General features: G+C 45.1%; 1 protein-coding gene across 38 annotated transcripts in view; it reads left to right on the forward strand.

The window, feature by feature from the left end:
• GPHN (gephyrin) overlaps positions 1–13,474 on the forward strand; it is a 2,801,546-nt gene that overhangs the window by 1,212,235 nt on the left and 1,575,837 nt on the right. For 18 of the 38 annotated variants that reach the window (XM_069638674.1, XM_069638676.1, XM_069638677.1 and 15 more), the window contains one exon: positions 11,361–11,501. The exons of the other annotated variants lie outside the window; for them this stretch is intronic. In XM_069638674.1, coding sequence (XP_069494775.1) covers positions 11,361–11,501 — 141 coding nt within the window. The remainder of the gene's footprint in view (positions 1–11,360; positions 11,502–13,474) is intronic. 38 annotated transcript variants of the gene reach the window in all.

Genomic DNA, 13,474 nt, shown 5'->3' on the forward strand with positions numbered 1-13,474 from the left:
TGAGCAAATGTGACAGCCACCTACTATGCTTTCTACCAGCCTGTCAAGGTGTGGGAACCATACCTTCTGCCTGAGAAGGCGCTTCATCGCGACCACCCCTCGGTGGCCTTCATGCGCTAGGTGCACCGTTTTATCCTGGAGCATTCTCGGAATAACCACTTTGCATCCTTTCAGCAGTATGTGATCTTCTACCACCGTCAACTCGTCTCGCACCTGGTCAAGCCATTTGACATCTTCTTGTGTGGTTTCTGCCTCTGACTTTGCTTGTTGTCTCATGAGCGTCTTCCTGTTATTCTGTAGGCAGTGTCGAACTATTCGGAGGGCTGGGTCACGTTCAGATTGGGTGGCGAGTTCTGTCCACCCCACCGGCAGTGGTTGAAGGTGGTGAATTACATAATTTATGTATGCATCTGCGATGGAGGGTCGTGTTTCGGTGGATTCTGTGGGATGACGCGACAAGTAGTCCGCCAGATTTTCGTCCTTTCCAGGGCGATGTCTCACCGTGAATTTATAGTCCTGTAGACATAGACCCCACTTGGCAATTCTTTGCGGCATTCTGGCTTTTGGATCACCATATATGGTGAGCAGTGCCTGATGGTCCGTGATTATCGTGAACTCCTTGCCAAACAGGAATAGATGAAAGTACTTGCAGGCCCATACCACGCTAGGCTTTCTTTTTCCGCCTGTAAGTATGCCCGTTCTGTGGCTGTGAGACTCCTGCTGGCATAGACCACTACATATATGGTGTGCAGGTCTGCCACATCCTTTTGGGTGAGTATGGCACCCAGTCCCACCGGGCTGGCATCCACGATGACTTCAGTGTCCCGACGAGCATCAAAATATGCCATGTCCCCCGCTTGTGAAATGGCGGTGCAAATGGTTTCAAAAGCCTTCTGACATTCCGGTGACCAGAGGAATGGTGTGCCTTTGCACGTGAGCAAGCGTAGGGGGTTGCTCACGGTAGCATAGTCTTTCAGATATCTTGCGCAGTAACTGGCAAGCCCTAGGAACAAGCGCAGGTCTGTGACGTTTTCAGGTGGTGTGGCTGAGTTGAGTGCTTTGACTTTGTCTGGGTCTGGTCTCATCCCGTTTTCTGAGAAAATATGACCGAAAAATCTTAAGGACCCTTTTGAGAATTCACATTTCGTCTTAAGCGTAAGTCCTGCTTCTTGTAGGGCTTGGCACACTCTGTGCAGTGCTAGGTCATGCTCCTCTTGAGTCTTACCATATACCAGCACATCATCCGAGTAGTTCAGGAAGTTCAGAACGTGGCGAATTACCTTGTGTATCTGCTCCTGGAATATTTCGACAGCGGATGAAATGCCGAAACTGAGTCTTTTGTACTGAAAAAGGCCAAGATGCATAACAAAAGTGGTGATGTATCGGGACTCCGGCGAGATTTCTATCTGATGGTATCCTTTTGTTAAGTCTAGTTTCGAGAAGATTTTCGCCCCGTGGAGGAGGTGAATCATGTCTGTGATTCTGGGTGCCTGATGCCTTTCCCTCTCGATGGCAACGTTGGCCCTGTGCATGTCGACGCACAGGCGTATGGATCCGTCTGGGGACTTCTTGGGGACGGGGACTATTGGCGACACCCAGGGATTGGGGCCTGACACCGGTTCGATGACATTCATTTTGGTCAGTTTGTCCAACTCATCCTCCACCTATCTTTGTATATTGATAGGGATGCCTCGATAGTGTTGTGCCACTGGTTTGATGAGTGGATTGATGTGGAGGCGAGCCTTTCTCCGTTTCAGTTTTCCGAGCCCTCGGAATAGATTTGGGAAGGAATTTTCAATGGCACCTGGTTTGGAGAAATATTTATGGGCCATCAGTTGGTATAAGATGTGTACAAGGCCCATGTCCACTGCCATTTGAAAACTTAGTATACATCCACTATTGGCTTTAGTTTTCAGGATAGGTAGGGGAATCTTGGCTGCATGTTCTTTGTGGGTGCACCATGCTGTGATTGTGCCCATGCAGGGTAGGGGTGTCGTGGCGCCGTATGGGTATATGTCCACCGTGGCTGGTTTTATTTTGGGCATCGGTGTGAGCGACTTGAGTGCCTGTTCGCTGATAATGTTGACCGTCGCTTCTGTGTCTATCAGAAATTATATCGGGGTGTTATTGACCTGTAGGGTGAGGATGGGGCTGTGCTGGGTAGCCGCGGTGTTATTGTTGAGGGCCCACACATATACCTTTTTCCTCTGATCTTCCTCTGACAAAGGAGATTCGCTGCTTGAAGGGGACCGCATCTCGATATATCTGATGAACCGTCTCCTTTGGGGGCATCTCGCCTCTTCCTGGGATCGTCTGTCTTCATGTGTGTAAGTGTTTCTGCGGTCTTTTTCCTCCTTCTTGTAGTTTGTGCGGTCGGAGTCCCCGCTAGGTCTTGTTGGGCTTTGGCAGGTGTATTTGCGCCTATCCTGAGGTCGATGTTTATTTGGGGATGGTCCTGGTGCATTTTTGCACATGGCCATGTAGTGGTCCATACCCCCACATGCGGCGCACTGTTGTCCTAGCGCAGGGCATTCTCCTGCGTGCTGATATTCATAGCCGCACTTGTAACACATGGCATCGGGGCGCTTATTGCCCTGGGCAGGGTTTGCATAGAGTTTGTTAATGGTATCAGCGTTTTCTGCGTGTTGTTGTATTGAGACTTTCCCCAGACTCTCCAATTGCGAGTCTACTGCTGCCTCCATGCGGGCCAGCGCCAGGATTTCTTCGAGGGATCTCTGCTTTTGCTGCAATTGTTTGCAAAATGGTTGGGAGAGACAGCCTGCAATGACTTGCGATCTGAGTGCCTCTTCGTTCGAGTACTTGTGGAATTCGCAATGTTTGAGCTTGATGCGAAGACGCATGACAAAACTGTCGATGGATTCTCCCTTTTCTTGTCTTGTCGTGTGAAAGATATGGCGTTCATAATCGACATTTGTGTGCGGGGCAAAGTACTCCGACAGTTTGGCGTGGAGTGCTTGATATGTTAGTGTCTACGTTCAACAGTTCACCCGCGATGTCCCTTACTGCCGGCCCCACTGCCATGAAGAGTGTGTTCTTGAGTCTCACATTATCTGTTAAACCAATGGCTCCAGCATAGATTTTGAAGTCTCGAAGCCATGTGGTCCAGTGCGGTCCTAGGTTGGAGGTGTCTCGTATCTCAAATGGGTTGGGCATGTGCATAACTTGTGATGAGCCACCGACAGCCTGCGGTTGTTGTTGGTCATTTCCTTGGATATTGTCTGCCCCTCCCGAGGATGACGCAGTCGCAAGCCCTGGGTCTGACATGCTTGCGCGTTGAAGTGTGTATTGTCTAATATTGTAGGGAGCAAGGGCCCCTTTAGGGTGTTTTGACCGTAGGACTTTCCGCTGATTATCTGCGTAATCTTACTTGTGGGCACGTGTGTCTCACGTGCATGCGACTCCTTCATGAGCGTTTTGCTTCAGGGAGGCTTACTCTGCTGGCCTCTGGAACGGGAGGTTTCAGACCTTCAGTGTGCTGCTGTTGGGTTGGCTGCGGTCTGTCAGCTGTCTCCGTGCTGTGATTCACTGGAGAGGCCTCCTCGAGCGTTACTGGCTGAGAATTGTTCAGCGGCAGAGTCACGGCCGCGAATGACAGGGGTTCCGCTTCATGTAGTGGGCCTGGGAGAGGGGCGCGCGTATTGCCGCGGCAACGCACTGCAGTCTGGGACGCCTCGTGATGGGCGAAGGAAGAATCTCGCAGACCTCTCCGACAAGGCGACCCGAGTTTCTCTCTGGGCCACAGGATCGTTCAACTTGCTTTAATGCTTACAGAGCGGCAACTGCCGCACCTTTGGTTCCGCCCCTCCCACGCCCCAGCGTAGCGTCCAATATGCAAGGACCGCAACGGTGGTCCGCCCACACAGCAATGTGGGCTTGCTGGCGGAGACTTTTTGGTAGAAAAGAGACTTAATTACTGAAGGCCCCGATTGCTGAACTGTTGGCTCGTGCTGGAAAAGCCTGAACGTGTGCTGTGCTCCAAAATACTACTTTCTCCTGTGATGAAAACGTGAGGAAGGGAGACCCCAAGTACTGCATCGGGACTTATTATTTGTGAACACTTCCTTCTTTCTTATGAACATTATCCCACACTTGTTTTCTGTATTTAGCGTAAGGATTGGCAATCGTTTTTTTTAGTATAGGCACTTTTATTTTGACAAGACACCACTAGGACTGCCTTATTATTGTTTGCTGGTCGGAACTTGCTCCCATCTTTGATTTATGTTCCAACCTACCTTCACCCTTGAAATGTGATCACGTGTGTCTGTCTTTTCTGTTGCCACCATGATTTTCTTACAGTATACAGTTTCCTGTCAAATTACTTTAAATTAAATTTAAAGCATGTTGAATGAATGTATTAATGTATATTTTAAAGGTGTGAGTGTTTGGCTCGGAGTTCCTGTAATTGCTGAGTATTACATTATGATTTTACAGTAGTGTGTGTGGAGTTAGCGTCATACTAGGTTGTTCTTTCTGGGGCTTGTAACTTGCCTCCTTCTTTCCCCCTCATGTGGGTGAAAATACTTATTTTACTGTCGGTGAAAATACTTATTTTACTGTCAGGCCGGTCCTTTTATCATAGAGTGGTCTCTGAAGAATCTCAGGTTGCTTATGTCGTGTCCCTCTCCTGTTAACAGATAGCACCAATCTTCTCACCACCATGAGGTATTTTCTGGAGTGTTCATTGTATTGAAGGTCTAGTGGCAGATTTGACAAAATCACTTTCCTTCTTCCACTAGCTTCCGTTATACCTGACCTGTATTGAAATATTTAGGGAATGTTGTACAAACATATACAATGCCCATGCCAGAGTTGACAATTAAAGGACGATCGAAATGGCCAACTCCCCTGTACTTTTCTAAAAATGTTAGATGTCCCACAAGGAAAATTGGTACATTTTTGCTTGAAGAAATAAAAATGGAAAAAACGATCCACTTTACTGTCTACCCTACTAACACCTTAATATGTTTGCGTTTGTCCATTCTTCCAGCAACCGCCTCTTGTCCCTCCCTCTGGCTGCATGCCCCCTTCGTGGGGTTACAGTTCCCTTTGTTTTTTTGCTGGAATTCTTTCTCAGTACGAATGTTTAAAATCCTTACTGCATGAGAAAACTGAAGTTTGGGCAAGATTGGGCCCATTTCTGAGCAGCACTAAGGCCTTCAACTTTGGGATCTACACATACAGCCTCCTGCCCAGCAGCGCTCATGCACACAAGATAATTGCCATATCCATGAGACAGATGTATCATTTTGCATTAATCACCTGCTATGGATGTCTCTCTCATATGTCTCATTATGTGCTTTCTATACATAGAAGTTAAGAGATTATACTTGTAATCTCTGAATATATGTCTGAGACGTATTGATTAGCGTCTACTTGCTTTACTAAAGTTACATTAAAGCACATTGGCAAAAGCCACAAGGACAGCAGCATAACATGTTGGTTCCCCAGGCTTCAGGCAAAGACCTATTGTGCCCTTGGCATAACAACTAGCATGCTAATGGAACATTACACCCTTGGAGAGTACAATGGTCTAATGTAAACAAGTACATAGAAGGGTGACACATTAACATGTTCTAGCGTATACCCGCTATTGTAAGCCCTCTGCTGCTGCCTTAAATGTCTACCACTCGCTGAATGAAGAACCTTCTTCTGTCTTTACCTACCGTACCCAACCCTGGGTTGGCCACACCAAAATTATTCAATGCAGGTGTGTACATGCCCCTATAACGATTCTTTGTTTTTAATGCTGGCATTTTAATTGAAAGGAGCTCCCAAAATCACAATGATCTAGTTAAGCTGTAATGCCCCAAAGTGCACGTGCTTCTTATCAGTTAATGCCCCCTGCTTACAAACCCATGCAAGTCTAATTCTAACAATGACCTTTCGTTTGATGATACAGAATCTATGCTTCATTAGCACCACCATCCTAATTTAGGAAAAGATGCTAATCAAGCATAAAATGCAAAAAGGTAGCAGGCGCCCCTCTCTCGAAAGAACACGGCATGATAACCTGTTGAGTAGTTATTAACCACTTTGAGAGTTCGCAGCCATCTGCTTTTTGCTTACTGTACCTTTCACAGATGGGAAATATCCATTTGCATGTCAGTCTTTGTCCTGCCCACATGGGCAGTCCAACACCAAAATGCTATGGCAATTCCTTTCTGAACAAGAGTACCAACAGCAACCCCATACACGTGTTTCAGCCTTGTTGGGCCTCATCAGTGAGATGAAGCTGTGCCTCTGAGTACAGTGAGCAGGGAGTCAACGTCTGGTTGCCCCCAGGTAACTCAGGGTGACCAACCCTAAGTTCCTTCCAAAAATGCAAAAAAGGTAGCAGGCGCCCCTCTCTCGAAAGAACACGGTGAGATAACCTGTTCAGTGGTTATTAACCACTTTGAGAGTTCGCAAACATCTGCTTTTTGCTCACTGTACCTTTCCCATCTGTGAAAGGTACAGAGAGCAAAAAGCGTGTGCTGCAAACTCTCATCTCAGAGCAGGTCATCATGCCATGTTCTTTCTGGAGAGGAGCACCTGCTACCTTTTTGAAATAATCAAGCATAAAAGACTGAAAAACTGGAAATCTGTAACAATTGCTGCAGGACTTTTTTACAAACTGATAATTTCACTAAGAAACAGTGACACTGAGCGTATAATGACAATATATCACATCACTATGGTCTTTGTTATCCAAAGGCACTTTTTTCTTTTGCAATTTATCAGGACATGTACTGCAGAACAGACCCCACAGCCCTGAAAAGCCCCTTGCATGTGCCATTTCTTTTTCTTCTTTCACCTACCTCGGTATTGGCAATCTCACCCTTCAGACTCGGATAGTGCCACTGTCAATTAGGTTTCTTTTGTCTGTCTGTATGCAAGGTCTCATGTTGGCCATACTCTTTCATGCCTAGAACATAATGGGAGGTCCACCGTATTTAATACCCTTGACCTCATAGACTTCAATATCACTCTTAAATTTGCTAGTGACCTCAAAATAACCTTGAACTTGGGGGTCAGAAAATGTATAACTCTCCGGCCTGTCCCTTCTTCTTTCTGAAGGGGTCCCAAACAGACCTTGCATGCTCTTTGCCCAAGACGGCATCACACAATCAAAACCCACATCTTAAATGTATGAGCAGTCAAACATTTAATATGAATTGAAATGCAATTTAAATTTAATTGAAGATGTAATTTAATTTTAATTAAGATTTAAATTAAGCGTATGAACTTAATTGAAACAGAATTTGTGAGCAGTCAGGGGAGAGCTCTTGTTTGCACCCTTTCAGTCTTTTCATGTACTCATGTTTACGTTCATCGTGTCAAGAACACCACTGAAAGAATCAATAGGACTACAGTTGTAGTGTAACTCATTGGATGAATGTGAACTGTGCTTGCTTGTGAGGTGGAAAATGTATATTCACAATTCATCAATACAAATTCAGTATTCCTGTGAGTAGCCTCAGTCTTCCAAGGCTGTTCGTTGCAATAGTAGCTCATATTATTTTCCACTTGGAAGTACTATTGGGTGCCACATTTTATTGCTGTGTTATGGAAACTTCATTGTTATTTTCCAAAGTGTGATGCCATTTTGAATATAGGTTTGCTATCAGGCCACGACCTTGGAACACCGAAATGCAGTTTCCAGCTGGCATGGGTAGATCTCAACCTCATCTTTGTTCTTATGTCTGAACTGTAATGACACCAACCCACCAGATGCTTTCTTCCCCCTTATTGACTAGGAAAGTAACTTCTCCCCACTCAGATTTGAGATTTAACCCTTTTGATGTCTGGCTTTTGGGCCACCTGGCTTTTGGCTGCCCTTTTGCTGGTCGTATTTGCAAATATTTGTAGTGACATTGTGCAAACCCGTCCAACTAAGACCAGTGCTAGGATTTCTGCCATTAAATAGTTGGCAATTACCCTACATTTGCCGCTTGCTTGCTATTTGTTAGGCCACATTGCGCACCCCACCTCCCCCTCGTGTGTCCCTAGGTGGCTTTCTGGTATTGTCTTTGGCCAGAACTAGAACTGACTCTGCATCCAGCTCAACACATACGTTTCCATCACCTCTCACAACACATGACCTATATGCGCACCATGTGGGTTTATTGGTGATACCCATCTTGTGGGTTGTCAGCTAAACCCTATATTGATATTGATTCCCCGCAATGCTGCTGTGTTTCCCATTTAAGCAGTCCATCCATACCGCTGAACATTTCACATGGTTAAGACTCCAACTTCCTCAGGCTTTATCAAAATATTGAGATGTATTTAAGCTGGTCTGACACTTTCTCAAAACACTGAGATTTAACCTGGACTCAAATTACACTACTACGTGTCAACTCTTGCTTTAATTATAGCGTTGATGAAAACTACCTATGCCATTGTTGTGAAATAGTGGTGTAGTGGAAGTTAATTTTACATTTGTAGCTTGAAGAACTGTGTATTAGACATTCATTTACTTTGGACTGATTGTTGGTACCTTCAAATTGGTATTTCCAATGTTTGTAGATCTCGAATTTTGTTACAGTTCAAGTGTGCATTTGTACCATAACATTAGCATTCCCAACATTTATAGACTTCACCTATTTCTAATTTGTAACATTAACTCTTTGTGGAAGCCTTTTTTTCCTACTGATGTTTTCCTTTAAAAAAAAGTTTTTTTCATTCTGGTTACCAAATGTAATGTCTACACATAAACATTCCTTGTGTATGATGTGTGTGTTGGGACGTGTCATCTGTGACCTGTGATTCTGTGCATAGTTTGTGCCCATGCATAATTTCCACATGTGTTTAATGCTGCATTTATTGTTAGTTCATATTGTTGTCCATTGCATTGCACGTAAATGGCAGGTGCATACGCTAGCTTGTTGCAGTTCTTGTTGGTGTCTGTTTGGGTACACCTATTCCCGATATGTGTGAGAGAGAAAGAGACCTCATTTAATTCCACTATGTGATGTTTTGTTCGGTTGCATCTATCAAATGAATTGATGTTTCTGCAATGTTCATCCTTCACTCAGTATTTTTCAGTTTTTCTTCAATTGGCACGTATTGGTATTACTCTGGAAAGGTGCTATTTGCATCGGTTTATTCCACACTGTGGTGCTTTGTTCTGTTGAAGCAAATTGGTGTCACTCAGGACTTAATTGTGCATGTACGAATGTATTCACACAAGAGTGGATGATCTGATTTTTAGATTTCTTTTTTGCAGGTTGCATTCGAGATCAGGGTTAGATCTCTGCTACACATCTTTGAAATTGAAGCTGGCAATTAAGAGAGGTGTCGTGAAAACTTGTTTGTTATTGGTCTATGGAAAACCCAATGCAAAGTATACATCTTTCAAACTTTCTTTTTGTACATGAACATGATCATGAAACTTCACCATATATGGCATGCATGTTTTGATGTGGCCATATCAGTTGCTTGACCGATTTGTTTATTTATGCACACACTCATACTAGCACCTCCTAACTTTTTCTTACTTCGGACTCTGGTCCCTCCGAGGGCTTTCAACCGACAGCGCGTTGGGACCATACCCATGGTGAAAGGCGCTATACAAATGATTAAATAAAATGAAATGTTCTTGCACTTGGTCAAGTTACATTGCAAGGTTTTCTCTGTGACAGTGATCCCTCTGAACTTTGAAGACATTGATATAAAGTGTGCCTACTCAAAATCATCCTCTTGCCTTATTAGATGAAAGTACTTCATGCATCTATATTGTCTGGAAGTCTGGTATGTTTGTGGACGTCCCTGGGTGACCTCTTAGGCTTGCCTTTGAAGAGTGCATCTCCAATTTCATAAGTGGCACTTCTAGCTGAAGAAAACACTTTGTGGCCACCTCATGTCTCTCCCACAGCGCGTGGCGGATTGCCTCTAGAGTACCAAATGTTGCTAATGTGTTAGGTGAATCATGGGCGCGGGGGGCACATGTCTGTGTTCTCAGGTGGCAAATATATTTGCCAGTCAAAATGGCAGAGCCAGTGTTCTGCTTTTAGATTGGAATGTGTGATCACATGGCATTTTGATGACATACAGCAAGAGTCTGTTCTGCTGCAATGCAGATATATGGGATCACAGGGCATTCTGGAAGAGTGCAGCAAGAATATGTTTTGATATGTAGCTATGCAGGGAATCACAGGGCTTTCGCTAAGGGTGTAGCAACTGTCTGATCTGCAGAGTCGGAGGACATTCTAGAGGACCAAAGCATAAGTCTGGTGTACTGCTATGGGATTCCATTGTATTCTGAGGGATTAATGCAAGAGTACGTTCTGCTGATCACCAATTCAGGTGTGTCCATTGAGTGTCATCGGTAAGATCCTATGTTTGATAACATTAGTTAAGGAAGGCAATGTCAGCAGAAGTCGTGGAGAGTAAAAAAGAAAATAAATTTTGCGAAGGTGTCATTTTGATTTTCTGTGCTGTTTTGTGTCAGTATAGCTGTCATGCATCCCACTGTCATGTGGGCCATTCAACCAGCCATTGCTTTTCAGTCAGCCGTGCTTGTGTTCTACAATTTTCAGGTAAATTCTTCCTACTGCACGTATGGACCCAAAATATCACCATGGTCAGGACTAGCTAATAATGTCCCACATTAATTGTGGATGTTTGGTAGCTGCGGGCCATTTCATTCTTACTGTATATACATGGTCTGCCAATTCACCTAGAGCAGGGATCTGCGGGTCTGGTCCCCCGAGAGCCACAACTAAGTTTTTAGTATCACGATTGGCTAGATCAGGGATCTGCAACCTTTGACTCTCTAAATGTATTGCACTGCCGCTCCCATCAGCCCAAGTCAGTATGGTCAATGGTGAGGAATCATGGAAGTTGTACTCCAAAACATGTGCAGAGCTGCAGGTTGCAGACCCCCGGATTAGATGAATAACTAGCATTTAGATTCATGGCGTTCCAGTGGTTTTTCTCTGGTTATCCTGAAATGTTGCAGAGTGGCTTCCTAGACCTTAACTTTCCTGTGGAGACACAGCTAGGTAGACTCATATCAAGTGTATGAAAGCCATCTTATATAACATGCAGCCTGGATTTCTGACCTTGAAATCACTGAGTGCCTTATCTGTGGTGATTGATATTCAGAATTCTACCTGGCTGCCAGTTTAAGGAATGTATATTTCATGACGACAATGTAGACTAGTATATGCAATATTTAGAGGCGCAGTTATGTCAGCTTGTCATTAAAGGTCATATGCAATGACTGTGTCATCGTGTTGATCATCCTGGCCATTCCCTCCCATGCTTTTTGCCATCATCTGCTGAAGAATCACAGCATTGTTTCTGGGTTTATTTTTCACACCCCTGAAACTGATTTCCATATCCTTTGTGCCTAGTGTGAAGAGGGTTATATGACCTTTAATCTGCACAGAGAAGTATTTTCTACTCCAAAAGAGCATCTGGACGCTGTAAAAACACTGCGATTCACACAAACAAATTATAAGAAGCATCACGGGACGGAAAACAGGTTCAAAGAGGTAACAAAACAAAAAATCCAGAAAAGTAACATTGCATATGATCTTTAAGACTGATTGCGGAATGTAATGGAGGTTTGGCCTGGCGTGTAGTTGCAGCACTGCATAGTAGTTTGTCTTCTGAGGCTCCCACTGCTCTGTGATGATTGACAAATGTTGGGAGGCCAGACTGTGGACATTATGTATCACATGTGCACATTAATTGGCGACTGATAGGAAAAAAAGGAGTATAGGTAATCAAGACATTCTGGTGCCCTCTGAAACAAATTATTCTGATGGTGAACTTGAATTCCATAGTGGGGATTCTTATAACCTTACTGAAAGTTGCCCACTTGTTTCATATAATATCGGACTCAAAATATTCTGATTCCCTGATTTGGCCTAAATATATCTGTTTTGGCTCTAAAATATGATTATTTTCCCCCTTAATGCCCTCCAAACTGTTTCTCTTTGCCGCTGACACTGTCGCTCTTCTGGTTTTCAAACTGTCACTCCTTTGCTTCCAGATCTGTCGCTGTTTTGCTTCCTAATTTGTTGTTCATTTACTTTCCAAACTTGGCTCCCAAACTGTTGATGCATCGGCTCCCAGACTGTTGCTCCTTTGGCTCCCAGACTGTTGCTCCTTTGGCTCCCAGACTGTTGCTCCTTTGGCTCCCAGACTGTTGCTCCTTTGGCTCCCAGGCTGTTGCTCCTTTGGCTCCCAGGCTGTTGCTCCTTTGGCTCCCAGGCTGTTGCTCCTTTGGCTCCCAGGCTGTTACTCCTTTGGCTCCCAGGCTGTTGCTCCTTTGGCTCCCAGGCGGGTGCTCCTTTGGCTCCCAGGCGGTCGCTCCCCTGGCTCCCAAGCGGTCGCTCCCCTGGCTCCCAAGCGGTCGCTCCCCTGGCTCCCAAGCGAAGCGGTCGCCCCCCTGGCTCCCAAGCGAAGCGGTCGCCCCCCTGGCTCCCAAGCGAAGCGGTCGCCCCCCTGGCTCCCAAGCGAAGCGGTCGCCCCCCTGGCTCCCAAGCCAAGCGGTTGCTCCTCTGGCTCCCAAGCCAAGCGGTTGCTCCTCTGGCTCCCAAGCCAAGCGGTTGCTCCTCTGGCTCCCAAGCGAAGCGGTTGCTCCTCTGGCTCCCAAGCGGTTGCTCCTCTGGCTCCCAAGCGGTTGCTCCTCTGGCTCCCAAGCGGTTGCTCCCCTGGCTCCCAAGCGATCGCTCCCCTGGCTCCCAATCGTTCAATCCTTATGCTCCTCCTCCTCTAGTTAGTATAGCAACAATAGTAGCAGCGTACAAGCTCTGCCTCTGGAAGTTGATGCACTGAATCTGGTCCAAAGGCACTATTTAGATTAATACATTACTCAACTTCTGTTATATAGTTTCGTTCTGGCAGGCTGTTCTTTCAAAAACAAGAACTCTCTCATTGTACTCACAATCTTTTCCACCTTTACTATTTTTCACGGAACACTGGACCTGTGATGTTATTTTGCTTCTTTTGACTTGATGTCCTCGTGGCCCAGCTGAAGAAATGACACAACCCATCTGTGAACAAGAAGAGATGTGAAGTCTATGTGGGAGACAGTTTACTACTTAAAATGAGCTATTAGAAAGAAAGGCATGCAAGTAATGAATAGATGTATACAGAGGTAAAGATTTCAAGTTGCAAGCTACTAGCCAGCCATAAAAACTCACTCACCACCTCAATTCTACGCAAGCACACAGCACACCATTTCTTACTTCCCAATATCACTAGCCAATGGCTAGAGGCAAATCAAACTTGGAGCCCTGGATGAATCCATAAATACTGTTGAGATAGTATTATGAATGATAGGTCATACCATTCATTAACTACAGTAGATTCTGTTAGAAAAACGCCTCGATAGACACAAACGGTTCGAGATTGAATGGAGCTGGGAGTTCTTTAGCTCTTGGAAAGGGCCCAAAAGACCCTGGTTAGCTTGGCATCAATAGCTACCAGGAGCTACATTTGGCTCATCAGGCCAACT

The sequence above is a fragment of the Ambystoma mexicanum genome, chromosome 14 (assembly GCF_040938575.1).
Source record: "Ambystoma mexicanum isolate Mex_15411 chromosome 14, UKY_AmexF1_1, whole genome shotgun sequence".
In the NCBI taxonomy this organism is placed as follows: domain Eukaryota; kingdom Metazoa; phylum Chordata; class Amphibia; order Caudata; family Ambystomatidae; genus Ambystoma; species Ambystoma mexicanum.